The sequence below is a fragment of the Prorops nasuta genome, unplaced genomic scaffold (assembly GCF_024137725.1).
Source record: "Prorops nasuta isolate Cenicafe-Biocafe unplaced genomic scaffold, Cenicafe_Pnas_1.2 PNAS00005, whole genome shotgun sequence".
NCBI lineage: Eukaryota > Metazoa > Arthropoda > Insecta > Hymenoptera > Bethylidae > Prorops > Prorops nasuta.
The window spans coordinates 7,931,537-7,948,803 of record NW_027116802.1 but is presented as its reverse complement, the minus strand read 5'-3'; the positions used below and the strand labels follow the sequence as shown (position 1 = coordinate 7,948,803).

Below are 17,267 nucleotides of genomic sequence, written 5' to 3'. Positions count from 1 at the left end.
ATATTAATGTGAGCAAATAGTTATCAGTGAGAAAAAAGTTTAGGCTCTGATTAAAATCTACATCAGTGCATGTCGAGAGACTCTTTTCTGTATATTAACAATAAAACAAGTGAATCAAACATTTGAAGGGTGTCTTAGCGTTAAAGTTTAATGTTTAATCATTTCAAAATTAATATAATTTAGTATTTAAAATATCGATAAAAAGCGATAATCTTGATTAACGAGTTTGAGAATAAACTTACTCGAGTAACGTTACTCCTTAAGGCTAGAAGCTGAAAGCATGGACCTGTGCACGGAGCTTACAGCTGAGCGATTCGATGCTAATCGAGCAAATTGATAGTCGAGGGATATTCGGTGAACCTGCGACATATGTCAGCTACGTGAGTCGTATATGCGACATAGTAGTGGTGGTGCTCGGTGGAGAAAGCGTTCATTCTCACCCTTCGGGATTGCACGACCCCACCGAACCCCCTTCCTAGAAGCCCTCTATGTTCAAAAACACCATGTGCACTCTCCTGTCCTGCTGTGGCCTGTGCATGGTACACGTTGTTTCACGACGCACGCCAACCGGTGCCAGCGTGCCAACACGTGAAAATCAATATTCATCCAGGACCTGCTAACGATGCACTTTGCAACAGGTCGATTTATACGTCATCCGACTCATTTTTTCTACACCCCAAGCATGCATGCCTCAATTTATTTTTTCATGTACGCATACTACTATGAAATATTACGAACCGACGAAATAATCTCTCTAACGGGACTGCACAATCTGGCAACGAGCTGTCTTCGTTGAAGAGGAGTCTGCCGAAGAAGAAAAAAACGATAAGAATTTATGGCTGTATAGTGGGGGCAATGAATTAAGTAACTTAAGGAGAAACCTTTGTATATAAATGAAATTTGATTCGGTTCAATTTTCAATTTGCGTATAAATATAATAATAATAATAATAATAATAATTGAATAGGTCCAGGTTTGAATGGTGTGTCGTACATACGAAGCAGAGAAACATGGACATTGGAACTGGACTGGCACGGGTGCACATAGATGGGTAGGTAGGCAGTGGCAGGGATACGCACGCACGCACGCACGCGCTCAACTTGGTGGGGGGATTGAAAGCTTGGTAAAGGATGGGGGGGAGGGGGAACGGCGTGCGCCAGGATGCTGGAGAAGGGGCCTTGGCTCGCGTCTGGCCTTCCCCCTTCGTCCCCAACACGAAATTCCCCGCGCCATCCGATCCGATCGCTGTGTGCTGCTGCTGCTGGAGCTGCTACTACCACTCTACTACCACCACTACGTGAGGGGACTCAGCCTCCCCCCCCCCCCTCCCCACCGCCCTACCACTCAACATCGCCTCTGGGACCCAGACCCAGCACTCTTCTACATCCCCCTTTTATCTCTTGCTTTATTTTCCTCACAATCAACTATTTCCACCGAGCTTCGCTCACCGCTCGAATTTCGATCATGAAAATACTCCCGGTAGGCATGCTGCATGTACCGAATGCCGATGTGGTCCGTGTACACATACGCGTGCACGCGACAACGCTCGTGCGTGCACGCCAGTGGTTCTCAAACATCCTCGCGGACCCATAAAATCTTTTCGGCCTGATATACTCATTTCTGGAGATATCTTCGCAAATTTGTACTTGCCGTCGAAACACTACCGTGTCACTTGATTATTATATCCGTGTAGATATATGTATACACGTGGCCACACTCGTAAATATACGCCAGTGGTTCTCAAGAATCCTTTTGGATACATAAAATTGCTTTAAGTTAAAATACTAATTTTTAGAGGTTTCTCTGCAAGTGAATATTTAGAAGGTGAGAGTAATTTATCACATCTGAAATGAAGGAAAAGTTTAAAAGTTGTAAAAGCATGATTCTTAAAATTATGTGGTCTTAACAGAGCAAGTAGATATTATCGAACCAATCATTATAGCAAAAATAGGTAGAAGCGGTTTTATTAAAAAAATGTGGATTCTAAGATAAAATTTCAGAAATTTTTATTCATACCGGGGAGAGGGTATCGAACACGCGTGAAACAGTGGAGGAGAACTATTAAAGGAAAGCGGTAAAATATTAAAAGAGGTACTTAAAAATGATAAGTGGCGCTTGCGGAAAGTGTGTGCCCTCGTAGTAATTATTATTCTAGAGAGAGGCAAGAGCAGCTTTCTTGTCTCATCTGGCGTCGAAGAGGCAGAGATGAGAATCTCGGGTATAGTGGATCTAAAAGGGACGTTTGGTGTTGGTGCTGGTTTCGGTGTTAGTGGAGTATAAGGGAAGGAGGACTTAACGTAGCATGCCCAAGAGAGAAGAGAGGGGGCTGTAGGGCCCATCGAGCATGGGACTCAGTGGAGGGGAGCGGCGCGTGCCCATCTGGCTATATAAGGCCCCGAACCCTCTTTACCAGGGCATTTCGGGAGCTAAGACTGGTCCTTCAGCATCGAGAATGTTAAAGTGTTACTGAAACGTGCACGCGAATTCTTGCCTTCTGTTTTCTTTGATTATTAAAAAAGAGAAGAGGGGGGTTCGAGGAAAAAAAAAGACAGGAAACCAAGAAGAAAACGATCGACGGACACGTGGTGCGGGTCCCAGGGGACTGATTCACAAGTGGGAGGAAGTGACATGACTTTAGTGGAGTCCACCGAAAGTTCTAACGTATCGCCAATCATGTTGAGCGTTCAACAGCAGCATCACCATCATCAATCCAGTCACCATAGGCCAAACGTATTCCTGTCGACGAATAGTTTGTCAACTACGGATGTGAAGACCCTTCAGCAACACGGTACATGCAAACGTTCGAAAATCTATGGTCAGTCGACGAGTCCTTACGGTACCGTACCTCATCAACCAGCATCTGTAGCTAGACGTAACGCTCGTGAGAGGAATCGTGTGAAGCAAGTAAACAACGGATTCGCCACTCTGAGGCAACACATACCACAGAGCGTGGCTCAAGCCCTAGGTGGGAACACAGCCGGAACTCATGGAGGATCAAGGGCCGGTAGCAAGAAGCTCTCCAAAGTGGAAACCCTGAGGATGGCTGTCGAGTACATCCGGAGTCTTCAGAGACTCCTCGAGGAACACGATGGTGGATCCGATCTTAGAAAATCGTCCAGCTCTTCTTCGTCATCTTCCTCTTCGTCAGAATCACCAGTTTCGTCATCCGCTATAAACTCGGATAGGCTGCGCGTTAACAATGTGGAAATGGAACATAGGCGTAGACAAAATCCCAGCCCAACGTTCGTTACAGCGGCGTGCTCCGAGGCTTCCAGCTCACCTACGCCCAGTTTCGTGTCCGATGCTTCATCCGCTGGTAGTCAAGGCTATGGGACTTCGTCCGGGACGATTTACACCGCACATTCCGACGGTTACGATAATTACCCGATGAGTCCCGAAGACGAGGAGCTGCTAGACGTTATCTCTTGGTGGCAGCAGAGCCAGTAAAGCTCCATTTTTCTCCCCATAGAGGTACGTAATATTGAAAAAATTTGTCCAATTTATATACTTATATGTGTATGTATATGTATATACTTCACTCTGAACCCTACTCCCTCGCTCCTCCATTATTTACCTTGCGACGTTCGCCTCGAGCTTGAACAAGCAAGCCTTAAGAAAATTTTCGACTAGATTTCTGACCTTGGGAACACAATAGCTGGCGCGACCCCTTGCAGAAACTCGGACCATTCAAATCGCAGACTCCATTCACGGGGCTCTCCCAGTATACATCCGAAAGACCGATGCTTTTGTGTGTGATTTCTTTCACGGTGTGTCGCGTTTCCCCTTCTTTTTCTTAGTCTTCTCCCTTATTCTTCCTCCACCCCCTCCTCCCATTAACGATTAAATCATCGTCGTAAAAATCAGAGCAGCAAAAATATATTTTTGTGAAAACAGTCGAGCGGTGTCGCGCCTCGGTTAGAAATTCGATTCACGATGCGTCTTTCGTTCTAGTATATATCTAGTATACCATATATATATTTTTTATACATATATATATATATATATATACCATAGGGATCTCGCACGTCGACGCGAACGATTTTGTCTCGCGCTCGCTGCGTTTCACCTGAATGCATCTTTCAGGCCAGGATATACCAGTCTCCCTCCCTTTTGTCGGCTTCCAAACCGGTACGCTATTCATCCATTCGTCTCTCCCCCCTGCCCCCCTCCCTATCCCGCTCCACTATGCCTGCAAAGAATCCATCCCTCTTAGCAAAACTGCCCTTACCCGAAATCATCCCTTGCTTCTTTTAAATCTATATACCTGCAGGATTTCCCTTCTACCTCTCTACCCAGATCCTCATCCCTATCTATACCTATAATCCTGCACGATTATCGAAACTATTTTTTACACCGTGTCGTATCAAGCACGATTCTTAACGTATTTCTTGGCCTCTTTTTTTTACAGAAAAACCAAACCAATCTGGTCCATAGAGAGGAATCACACTGGGGCTACTCTACGAACTGTGATCTAGTCATATAACCCTTCTTGTACAGACGTAATTTGCATTCTGGATATAAGTGGGTTCTGAGGTAAAGGGGAGGCAGTGCTATGCCCGATATAGGATAGCCCATCGATATACGAATCCTTTTTTTACGACTCTTAAGACAAATTAAGAATTAGCTATGTAATCGATATCCTCGAAGGATGTGCGGCATTCCGCAGTGCCTTAATGCGCTTATACTATGTCAAATATTCAAGCTCGTCGAACGACAAAAAATGAAACTTCTGATCTCTGTACCGACGATTAACAGATATAGCTAATAAGATATACACTCGCTGAATCGTTCCTTCCATTCACTTGGACGAAACCTTATTTTTTGTAAATATATACTAATGTTTCAGCGCTTTTGTAAATATGAACTTGTGCGATATACGAAGATGGAATGAGACAAAAATATATATATATATTGATAAACGTTATACATTGCCTACATGTGTTTATTATTTATCTCCACATCCTGAATTTTAATCATTGTATTATTAATATATAAATATATATCATTAATAACACTGACTTTGTCAGTGAAAGCGTGCAAAATTCGGTGAAATATTCTGCAGTAAGAATATACTTGATAATTTGGGCTCCAGCTATACGGCGTTACTTTGTCAGGTAGATTCGAGCTATTAGTCTATCGTGACCTAACGGAGCATTGGGCTTTGGGCTGAAAGATCGTTGACTCGCAGGTAAATACTGCGTTATCGGTGTCTCTTTTCCTTTATCGAGAAGCCAGAAAAAAAGTGAATTTTATGAAATCCTAACAAGAATTAATCAAAAAATTTAATTTCGTGGTAATTCGCTGAAATATTATAGCGTATAATCGAATTTTCGTGTGCAACAGCAAGCTCTACGAGACATTGTAGGACAATAATTAGGAGCAGCGGCTACTTTGTACCGGTCCTACCGGAATACGCGTCAGGTACCTCTTCTTGCGTTCCGTTGGAAAGGTTCCAGAGAGAAACTGGTTAATGTATGCGAAATGAAAGAGAGGGTTAAGCCTCTACTTTATACATATACTTATAGCAGTGGCATATCGCCCTAAATATATAGTTGGAATTTCAAAGCATCGAGGGTGCATACGAAGAGGTTAAAAAAATTAGCAACGAAGCGAATAAAATGAGAGTATTTGAGAGAAAGAGAGGGAGAGGGAGAGGGAGAGGGAGAGAGAGAGAGAGAGAGAGAGCATGCATGCATGCATATCATAAGAACGAGAGAAAATTTTCACATAGTATACATACTGTAGAAAACGTTCCTAAAACCGTCCAACGTATCAGATACGTTTCAGGAATATTTCTCACATATACTGCTGTCCTTTTGTGATAAACTGTACAAAATCTAACCTTTCCAAGTGAGCAATCTCACTTATTCTCTATATTTCACCAAATTTAAGGCAATTGTGTTTAAACTGTATAAGCTGAAACGGTTCAATATAGAAGTATAAGAAAAGTGTATTAGTAAAAATTGGAAGTGTTTCCATGAAGATTCCGAAATTTAGAAAACCGCAGTTAGGATGTTTTACGTAAGAGCAGGGGTATATGCGTGCTACGTGGACTGTTGTAACGCAGGAGGATTCCTTGCGGTGAGCGAGGTTCCTTTAGTATTGACGTATAACTCCTCGGACGAGGTTTAGCTCCAGCGGAGTCATTGTCTGTCGTCAGTCGAACCAAGAGCAGCTTCATTGTCACGATTCCGTAGACGTGAATGGCTGGCTATCTCGTTTAACTTCAATTACCAGACCTTACCTTTCGGCTTTCATTCGACACTCGGCCGGCAGTAGTACGAGCAGCGAGCAGGAACCACATGGAAATAGAACAGTTTGCTCGCTATTCTCTCTCATTCTGCCAACGTAACTCACCTCCTCATTGTTACCACCAAGCACCATTTCCTACTTTTGCCTCCTATTCAAATCGAGCTGAATCGCGCACTGAGAAAAGCGGAAAATCGTTTATGCACTCGAAAGGTTAAAAACTTAATATCCGGTGCAGTGCGTGGGATAAATGGTAGCCGCGGGAGGTCCAAGGAAACGGAATGGTCTCTAATTGCTTTCCAATCAAAACTTACATGGGATTTGGTACCTGGAGTAGGATGTGACTGTCGAAAACAACGCTCGATAGCATCGATTCTTGACAGGAAAATCAGCTGCGGATACCTAAAAACTGCTGAAAATCCCTGCTGGCAGGAAGTGACGGGGAAATATTTTCTCTCAGCTGATTCGTATCGTTTTTTTTTTGTTTCTTGCTAAAACGAAGCAGGAAAAATAGGGTCGAGAGCGTGGCTCCTTGAAAGCCTTAAAAAAATATTATCGTAGGTTCACGCGAGTGCGAGTTGATTCGAAAGCAACCAGGCAATTCGACCTCTTCCGAGTTTGTCCTTTCTCAAGTTCGGCCAGATCCCCCTCAACCTCGACTAACTTTGCCTCGTTTGCCTCCCATTCTTTCCCATTGAGCATTCGCGTTTTCTTTCCAACCCAGGACAATTGATGGGAGCTCACCGCCGGAGTCTCACGCCTCGACATTCACCAGAACTCTCTCGGTATTCATTCTTATATATTTTCAACAGTATGGCGTTCGACAGCCTGTCTTTGTGGCTTCCAAAGAGAGATCGTCAGTGAAAATCGACGAAAATGAGAAATGTGTCTCCGCAAGCTCGCAAAATAGCTCCTTTGCCTCGTATATTTACTAGCTTTCCTCCGCGCTTTCCTCGCCCGCCTATTTGTTTTCGTCCGCGCGCTCGCGCGCCAAGTGTGCGAGTTCGATATATGAGAAAAAAGTAACAATAACAGAGCCCAGACGTTCAGCGCCAATATGAGCCGAACAGGTTTCGATGCTGTAATTATTAATTCGTGAAAGAGAAAGGGTAAGGGAGAGAAAGATGTATAGATGAGTAAGAAAGGGAAAGAGATTGTACTCAAAGTGGTTTTACTGCTTTCAGGGCACGGGCCAGTTTTTTCCAGCCACCACGTCAGCTGCGCATAAACACAGTATAAATATTTATTTATTTGTTATATTATATATATATATATATATATATATATATATAGGATATATAGAATTTGACCGTTGACAATAACGCAAGGAACGAGGGACGCTCGTATTCAAACCGCTTGGTTCCTTTTGATACAATGTTTTTTCTTTCTATGCAATAAATGCAGACACTCAACTTTGCTGCGTGTCTCCTAGCAAACGATAAGGTTCGATCAGTTTCGTGGGAGAAAATGAAGAAATTTTGAAACTACGGTTGAAAAGTACAAGCTTGCTCTGGCAAAAAAGGTGATAGTATACGTTGGCGCACGCGCACTAAACCACCAGCCACGCGACCGCACTATCTCGAAATTTTATCTCCCTGCCTGCTGTGCCCCCCTTCCCCCTCTCACTCTCTCGCACGCACACACTCGCACGTAAACTCACATGTATAAACCTGCACCAGGCTCACAAACCGCCCCGCTTCTGCTTATTCCCCACGGGCCCACCGTCGTTTATGCCTCTTTCTCTTCTTCATTCCTTTTTCATTGCCAAGGAATGCCGATTTCTATCTCGCTTTATTCTCGAGCCAACATCCTTTGCCCCACCAGCCTTTACACTTCTTTATTTCAAATGCCGAATTTCTGTTGTAAAATCAATTCTACTTGTGTACTAACATATCAAACTTCATCTTTTTTCCAAACAATATCCCGTACAAATGTGTATACGGTTTATACTCTGACTGAACAAATAAATTATCAACATTGTCTTAACACACATGTAGCTCTTCTTTAAGCGGACTTAAAAATCGGCTATCTCTCTCTAACTCAAAAAAAAGTGTATTCGGAGTCTCGTTCGCATGTACATAAGTTTTACTATTTGGCGCAAGATTCTACCAAGTCTCTCCTGAGATATATACTGTACCTTTCTATAGAAATTCGCCTTTCTCGATATCCCTTTAGGAACACGTGGCGAAATGAGAGCAACCTTTATTTTCGTGACTCGCGCACGTAGCCGGTCCTCGGTCCTGCTCGGCTCGCTTCGAGCTACAGTGTTGCAGAAAAAGCTGCCTCGACTGCTCGAAAAGGAGAGAGAACAGGGGGGAGGGAAGGGATTGCTCTGACGCGTTACACATATTTCTATCAAGAGAAAAGAAGACTGTTGACAAAAAATTATTTGTATACACAGAAGATCGAGGCTGGAATTACGAGTGACGAAAAGAGGTGGTAGAGTTTAGGTGGGGGCATATACTATATAGAAAGAGAAAGAGAGAGAGAGAGGGGAAGGGGGGAGGAGATGGCAGCAGGCCAAGAAGAAAAGGAAAGAAGAAACGGTGGTAAGGGGCGAGACTGGCGTGGATCGAAGAGGACAAAAATGACCGGCGGCGGCGCACGCGAGCTATAATGATACAGCGAGCGCACGCTGTGGAGGAGATCTGAAGCCAGGGTAGGGATGACCATTGACCATTCGAGAGGTGCGCTCGTGTGTGCACTTTTATTACACCCATCTCTACGTAAATAAAATTCTTACGAAAAAGGCAACGCGCGGTAGGAAAGCTTGAAGAAATACCTAATTTCGAAATTGGAAATAGCTGGTGGTTAACGATATAAAAGCTGGAAAATCCTTGAGGCTGCTAGGACGTTCGTCATTGATCGATATATTTCGGTAGAGGTGTTTACATCGAGTCGACGTTGCTCGTTAATCGCTGATGGCCCGAGCGAGGAACAGTTTCGTACTGGCCTCTTGTGTGTTTCTCGCAAAACCAAAAGAAGACGGCAAGGTAAGGTAACGCAAGGAAAGGAAAGGAAAGGCAAAAGAGGGCAAAGCGGGACGGACAGGTGCATCGAAATTACGTGTCCTTGTTGAAAGCATTGGGATGGCATTATTCTCGTCTCACTCGACTGGTCCGATAACGAGAGCAGAGGCCGCCTCGCGGAGGAGCAAGTGGGAAACTCGAAAGAGGCACGTGGCTTCGAAATAATCAGCCGACGCGTGTTCGAGACTCTCACGAGCGCTTTCTCACGCTTCTGCTTTCTATAATATGCCCTGGACATTCCGACCGATATATTTTACCTATATTATATATAGTGTTTGCTATATATATATATATTTCTAGCTGTATATATAGTTTCGCTCGTATTTTTCGCCATTTTCGAACGAAGCCTATTGCGAAGGGGATAGAGGAACTCGTTGGCGGAGGAGCCAGGAGGGGTAAGAATAAGAATAAGAGGAGGATAAAAGAAGTAGTAAAAGGAAAAAAAAGGAGGACTTTCGAGGAGCGGCTCATGAAGAGGTCGTGCACCTGCTGTTCGCACGCCACTATATAGCCCTCAGTCTTACCTTCTTTAATCCTTTCCCCTCAAACATCTCGCCAAATTCTCCCATTTCCACTAATTTCCCCCCTCCCCCTTGGCTCCTTCTAATACTATCGCCTGTATGAGAGTAATGGGTGAGAAGGGGAGGGGGGGAGTGTGTTGGAAACAGAAGAAACGACTGGTACGATAGAGAAAGAGTGGGGAGAGGTAGTGAGTAAAAGAAAGAGAGAGAGAGAGAGGAGTAGGGCGCGTGCCACGCTTATTAACTTTTTTCTTCAGAGCCAATATATCGAGCTTCTTTTGCTCAAAAGAGAAAGACCGCAGATCGAATTATTACCATTTTTTCATCTCCTCGCTATCCTTCAGTAACTGCGTTGCTTCAAGGAAGGTTTTGCTTACCATTTATTTTTAACAGATATGTAAGAGACTTATCTTCTTTTTGTTTCCTAAGGTGATATTAATTTTAATCTTTGGAACCAGTATATCGAACTTCTTTCCCTCAAACTTGCTATTTACCTTCAAGCGATCGATTTGTTCCAGATGATTCACTTCTTTGTTTCTAAAGCGATATTAACTTTTTTTCGAAACCAATATATCGAGCCTTTTTTGTGCAACAGAGAGACCGCAAATTGAACTATTACCACTTTCCCATCTGCTTTGTCCTCCGATGACTGCATTGCCTCAAATGCGGAAAGAAGTATTAACTAATATTGATTGTAAAAGGGTATAGATTAATAAAATAAAAAAATTCTTTGGCACTAAGTGAGTATACCATAGCAAGTAACAAATGGTAGAAATGATCAATAGAATAAGCGTAAATTAAAAATTTTTAGATGAAACTAAAAATCTAATTATCGTTTCAGGAAGATAAAGAACAAATTTTGATAACATGATTCTCTTATAACAGTACGTTAATGCTTCTTTTTGTGAATAAAACTTTGGTTAACCATTTATTTTCAAGAAATCGATTTATATTATACGAAACGATCTTCTTTGTTTCTAATATATTAGTTTTTTTCCCTCAGATCCAAAATATATCGAGCTTTTTTGTTTAGAAGAGGGAAGCCGCAGGACGAGTTATTACCACTCTTTCATCTGCCTTTATATTCTCCAACAACTACGTTTGCTTCAAAAAAAACTTTACTGGTCATTGATTTCCAAGCAATAGTTTAGTACGAAGCCATCCTCTTCTTTGTTTCTACAGCAATACATTAAGTTTTTTCTTCGGAGCCAAAATATATCGAACTTTTTGCTCAAAAAAAAGAAAAACAGCAGATAGAATTATTATCACACTATTTTACGTCCTTTGATATTTTCCAATAACCACGTTTGCTCGAAGAAAACTTTTGCTTGTCATTTATTTTCAAATGATAGATTTGTACGAAACGATCCTCCTCTTTGTTTCTGAAGCGATTCTTGCTCTTCTCTTGGCCCCTATCGTTCTTTCTCCTCTCTCTCTCTCCTCCCTCCTCCTCGGCCGGAGCGGCCAGCGGTCCGTGCGCGCGAGCGCGCGCGCGCCTCTTGACTTTTTTCCTGTTTTTACGTACCGCTCGTTTTTTCCCTTCCGAAATATAATTGGCGGTGCGATGCACCTGTCTTCTCCCCGCCAACCTTCGTTTCTCCTTCTTCTCCTCGTCCTTCTTACCATCAAAAACAGGATTTTATCTTTCCCGCTCTACCTCTCTCCCTCTCTCGCTTCAACTTCCTACCTTACTCCCCAACCCTTCCGTCAATAGGTTCATTTTATATGTAATACTGTAATTGTTTAAGAGAGAAAAAAAACTTGCCCCCTTGGCCAGTCTTTTTGTTTCATTTGCAGCGCGTGCCAATAATCCTCAACTTTACGTTGCTCATTTATCGTAATCGTAAGTCTATGTACTTTTACTCTCGAATGGTGCTTATTTTACTGCATCTTATCAATGATTGCATGAAAGAAACGGCGCTTATTATCTGTAGGATAGAAAGGAATTATGCAGAGAGGGAGCGGGGGAATGAGAGATAGAAAGAGAAGGAGAGAGAGAAGACTCTTTTTCATGGTGAATTTCATCGAGCGAAGGACAGATCTCAGCGGCATTTTCGTTCTATTACTTTCCGTCGAGGTACTATACCGAATCTCTTGGTTCGAAATGGTGAATCCACAGTGCCACCAATGATGGACTACTCTCGCTCTCTCTCTCTCTCTTTCTTTCCCTTTCATATACACACATAGAGTTACCGTATGTATTTAATTTGTCATTTAAATTTAAATGGTAATATAAGGTGGAACACATTTGTGATATTGAGGAAATCATATGCTCCTATCTATGGCGTGCCTAAATATTATATATTAAATATAGCTACTAGTGATAATAAATAACGTCAATTATAGATTATGGATCGTTTGCACCAACCCAAAGTAACTTATAACTCTGGTTAAAATAGCATAGTTTATGTAACGGCGACTATTGTTTAATATCGCAGAGTTTAATGAGTTAAACTTTCGTTAAATAGTTGGAGCAACTGGCCCGAAAAGATTAGGTCACCTTAAAATTTAAAAAACGTTTGCAAACAGAGAAGTTTGTTTAAAATGTACTCTAGGATTTTAAAAATTATATACTAATTCTGGGAACAACATTTAAATAATTCAAACTTGCACAGAGCGTATACTATCGTATAACTATAACTATAAAAGGTGTTTCGTAAGTCAATACCCCAGTCCAGAAACTTTAGATAAAAAAACTCATTCTGAGAGACAAAATTCTTGTAATTTTTTGTAATATTGTAAATTTTTATCGAGTTACATAACAATATGTTCAAGCCAAGAGGCTGCATAAATTGTTATGCAATCTGGTAATTATTGAAAATACTAAAAACATTTACATATAAGTCTTTTTGTAGATATGATAATAATGTCAAAAGAATGAATAACTTTGTTCATATTGCTAATATTTTTCAAGTTATGTAAAAATCCGTTCAAGTATAAATTGGTTAGATCAATATCATTCAAAATTATTATAATGTAACTCGTTCAAAATAAGAACAATATTAAATATCGTGTCAAATGATTTTTATAAACAGCATAATAGGCAATCAAAAATTCCTAATCAACTTTTTCATATTATTGATATTTTTTTTAAATTGTATAAAAGTATATTAAACTACTTACAATGTTATGTAATTCATTAAATATCAACAATAAGAAAAAAATCATTTCCTTCTTATTATATCCATAACAAATTATTCTACAGAATTTTTATATTGTTCACATTTAACAAGTTGCAGAATTATTTTTTTGTCACTTCGATTCTTAATAACTATTTCCCATATTAGCATCGTTTTTAAATTTTGTATAAAAGGTTTTCAATTCATTATCTACTTTACACTAATTTTTGAGTTTAATTATTTTAGTACACAGAATACTTTTTTATAAGAGACGAAAATAATTGATGATTCATGCAATATGACATAAAAATGAATGCATGTTCAGTCAATTTTTGAAATTCCTTGCTCAGCTCTTAGAACCAGTTTTTGTCTAAAGTTGTCAATGCATTGCAAAGTATTAGGAGGGATATGTATACTAATATTTAGTAAATTCCCATTGTTTAACTCTCACCCCAGAAGAACCTTAAGTTAGTTATGTCTTTGTATTATAACTTTAATTACGTAGGCGCAACGGTACTTTCAATTTTAGTTCTGCTTTATATGTTACCATGCATTCCATTTTACAATACTGATATCACTATTGTAATACTTCAATTGATTGATTGTTGCATGAAAATAGGACAATGTTTCTTCATCTATTTTAATTTTTATACATGAAAGTACTCATTGTATGATAATAAATATGCTATTCACATTTATTTTATGTGTTAATATGTATCTCTCTCTGTATTTCTCTTTCTCCCTCGCACTTCGACTTCCTATATCTTCCACCATATCCTTTCATTTTATTGATATATATATATATATAAACACTACCATATAAAAACAAAAATTTATAATAGTGCACATGCATAAAGTGACCACTCTCTATTGATAAATTTTGTCATTTGTCACGTACTTCTTTTCGTATACGTATACAGACTATACAGTCCATATTCTTATTTCATTGTACTTGTGTCAGCAAAATCACTAACTCACACACACATGGAAAATAAGCACATTTGATATGTAACGCTGTAATCAATTCAGGGAGAAAAACCTGCCTCTTTTGGCCAGACTTTTTAGTTAATTTGCAGCGCGTGCTCAATAATCATCGACGTTATGTTGCTCATTTATCATGTATAATCGTTAGTTTCTGTCTTTATTACTCCCGAAGAGTATATATATATACTATATATATATATATATATATATGTGCTACGTCGTTTTTCTTCGTCTTATCAATGATTTCGTGAAAGAAATGGTTTTTTATGGGTGGAACTATAAAATGGGAAAGAGGGAGAGAAAAGGTAAAGGTTCTTTTTCTTGGGGAATCTCTTCAAGCAGAAGGACAGATTCGAGACGGTCCCCGCGCCATGAAGGATGGACCGCTTCTTTTCGGGCTCCTCTCTTTCCCTCTTCCTCTTTCATCTCTTCCACACACGCACGCACGCACACACACACACATAGCTCATTCTTGTACACATATTATGCAGCGCATTCTCCTTCCCCGCTGCTTCTTTTCAACTTAGCATCCCTTCCACCAAAGTTTCTTTCCGCCCTTGTGTCAAAGGTCCACACCCCCTCCGTCATTCCGAGGTATTCTTTGGCCGTCTCTTTCTCACGAAAGGCACACAAAAGTACGGCCAAGTGTCAGATATGGAGATTTATTTTCCGATTGGATCGAGGCACGAGACGACGACGGTTATTGTTCAAAATCGATCGTGTCATGCCGATACCTACTGGCTTGCGCGTTTCTTCCTTTCATCGACAAAACAGACACGTTTCTCATTCCTTATTGCCTGGGATCAGTACCATGTGCATCTTTTTCTTTTTTTTAATTTTAGTAATTTGCACACCAGTAATTTAATTAATTTACTTACGAACTGCACTAGTACACGCACGCGAAATGGCGCAAATCGAGTCGTGCCAATTTGTATCCTTAAACACTCGATTGCAGGTCTCCATTACAGAGGATAGCCACTGGAGTCATATAATATCAATATCTAAACAATTTTTTATCACCCTCTTTACAATTCAATCGTATCATACCTAACGGTTTGTTGTGACTGATATAACTGTTCGAATGGTCTTAATAAAATCTGGTCGTTACTTTATATAAACAAGAATTGTAGTGTGGGAAAATAAAAAGGAAGACAACGACTTGAGTGTCGTACCGGTATCTAAAGAGGCATAAAAAGTTATGCGTCAATAGAATAAATAAATTCAATTAATCACATTAAAATTTCCTTAGCTTGGATTAATAAAAGCTGAGTAACGTAATTTTTTATCTAAGGTTTAAGTATACATTTTTATACGAATAGAGGAATTTATCTTTATATACACTAAATGTTATCGGTGCATCAGTTTGCAGATTTCTTTCATTTATCGACCAACCAGGCAAATCTTTCATTTTCTCTTCGCTGCAATCCGTGCTGTACCAATTTTGTTTAATTCTATATAATAATTTGCGCCAAAATCGGATTAATTTATGCAAACGCGTGTGCATGCACGCAACGTCGCGAACCAACTCGTCCCAATTTGCATCCCTGAATTTCGACTCGATCCACACAAACCTGACTACCACTCACCCCTGAATTTCGGTATTCAGGTGGCATATGTCACTCCAGCAGAGCTTGTGCATGCCTACATACACGAGTCGTGATCCGGCATAACTGCACTGATCGCTTTTATGTAGTGTGCCAGCCAGTGGTTCTCCCCTCGATTTTTCCCAACCCTCTTCTAATCAGTTTGATATCCCAATCACCATCAAAAACGATCAAAAATCCACTTGATAATTTCCCTTAGTCTTGCAAAGATGCTTCGCTATCAGGATAATCACTTACAATAATGCTTCGTTAATTTACCGCTTACTTCATGCAGCATTTTCTTTGTGAGATTTGAGAGCCATTGGCCTCGATGTTGCCACGCATGTGCAGCCACTCGGTCTGAGACTACGAGGGTTGCACCCCTCACGTGCGTCCACGGAAGTGTTCTGAAAAAAATACAGGCAGAGGGAAAGAGAGGGAGGCAAAAGTGGAATGAAAAGGGAGGGGGGACGGAATGAAAGAAGTTTGCAGGGTACAAAAGAATTGCGTCGCATGCCACGTGGGGCCTGATCCACCCTAAAATATAAATTCACTTTCTCTCTTTTATAATCCCCTCCTCTCTCTCTCTCTCTCTCTCTCTCTCTCCTTACTATAGTTTACTACTACCACTGCCACTTTTTCAGATTATCTTCCTTTCAATACAAAATTTATTCTTATAATCGTCCAATTGTAAACCTTATGCTAAGACACAGATACTCACTGAGATCTATATGCGACATATGCGTATAGTCTGGTAACTGGTGGAAAAAAAGCATCCCTTGTAGGAAAGCCGATGCGACGTGTCCGGCTCGACGAGGCTGAAAACTCGTGTGACACCCGAGCTGTAGTCGCTTTAGTCGAGAAAAAAAACCGTCGAATATTTTCCGAAAGAAAAAATCTTCTTATTCCGTTTTCTTTTTACTTATTAAAAGAACTGATAAATCTTCGTCCTATTGGTATAACTAATGACACATTTATAAAAAAAAACCATAACTTGATAATAATGATTTAACGATAAATGTTGCGTAATTTAGCTAAAAACTGATACATTATATTTTTTTTAAGAAAATAATTTTATAAATCTCAATTATGTGAAATCCTTTAATATTAATTGGTTCATTTTGTATATATATATATATATATATAACTACGTTCAATAGATTCTATCGTTAAATGATGGTTTACAAAGAAGAATCGCAATACTCGGTATATAATTTTCGTCAGCTAAATGGAACTTTGCTTGACAGACGTTGGAACGTATCCATTTCAAAGTTGAAAATTCGTATGAAATCTATGTAAAATATAATCACTTTTGTCAAGGAAAAAGTATCAAAAGTTTTTAAAAGAATAAAAATTTGAAACCTAGTCCCTTATCGTTAATTAAAACGATTGAAAATTTATCTTTTTCATATCACAATTAGTTCTAATCGTTGGATAGTGGTAGGGAGGAGAGGTAAGCATGACTCGGTACATTAGTTTCGTCTGGTGAACGGAGATTCGTTTGATCGAGGAGTAGCAGTGGAAAGGGCAGCTGGTACCTCGTCCCTCACCCTTCTCCCATACTTCCCTTCTCCTTTCTCTCTTCATCTTGTTCCCTCCTCTTTCGTCCCTTTGAACGCACGCACTCTACTCGCCGTCTCCTTTTACCTCAGCGAACCGCGAAAGGTTGAACGAGGACGCAATAAAGCCACGCTTCGGACACGCGACCATCACAAAGACCCACGCGCACCTATCGTGGCTTTCTTCATCCCTTCCACCTCCTCTCTCTCTCTCTCTCTCCCC

The 17,267-nt window shown here is 40.5% G+C and overlaps 1 protein-coding gene across 1 annotated transcript; it reads left to right on the top strand.

The window, feature by feature from the left end:
• Positions 1–2,125: 2,125 nt before the first annotated feature.
• LOC136773377 (achaete-scute complex protein T3-like) lies at positions 2,126–4,879 on the top strand. Its single transcript, XM_066727017.1, has 2 exons — positions 2,126–3,471; positions 4,409–4,879. The coding sequence occupies exon 1, from the start codon at positions 2,629–2,631 to the stop codon at positions 3,445–3,447; it is 819 nt and encodes a 272-aa protein (XP_066583114.1). The 5' UTR covers positions 2,126–2,628; the 3' UTR covers positions 3,448–3,471; positions 4,409–4,879.
• Positions 4,880–17,267: the final 12,388 nt, after the last annotated feature.

Excerpts from the sequence above, each read along its gene's own strand:
- LOC136773377 (XM_066727017.1), top strand. The coding sequence starts at position 2,629 with ATGACTTTAGTGGAGTCCACCGAAAGTTCTAACGTATCGCCAATCATG.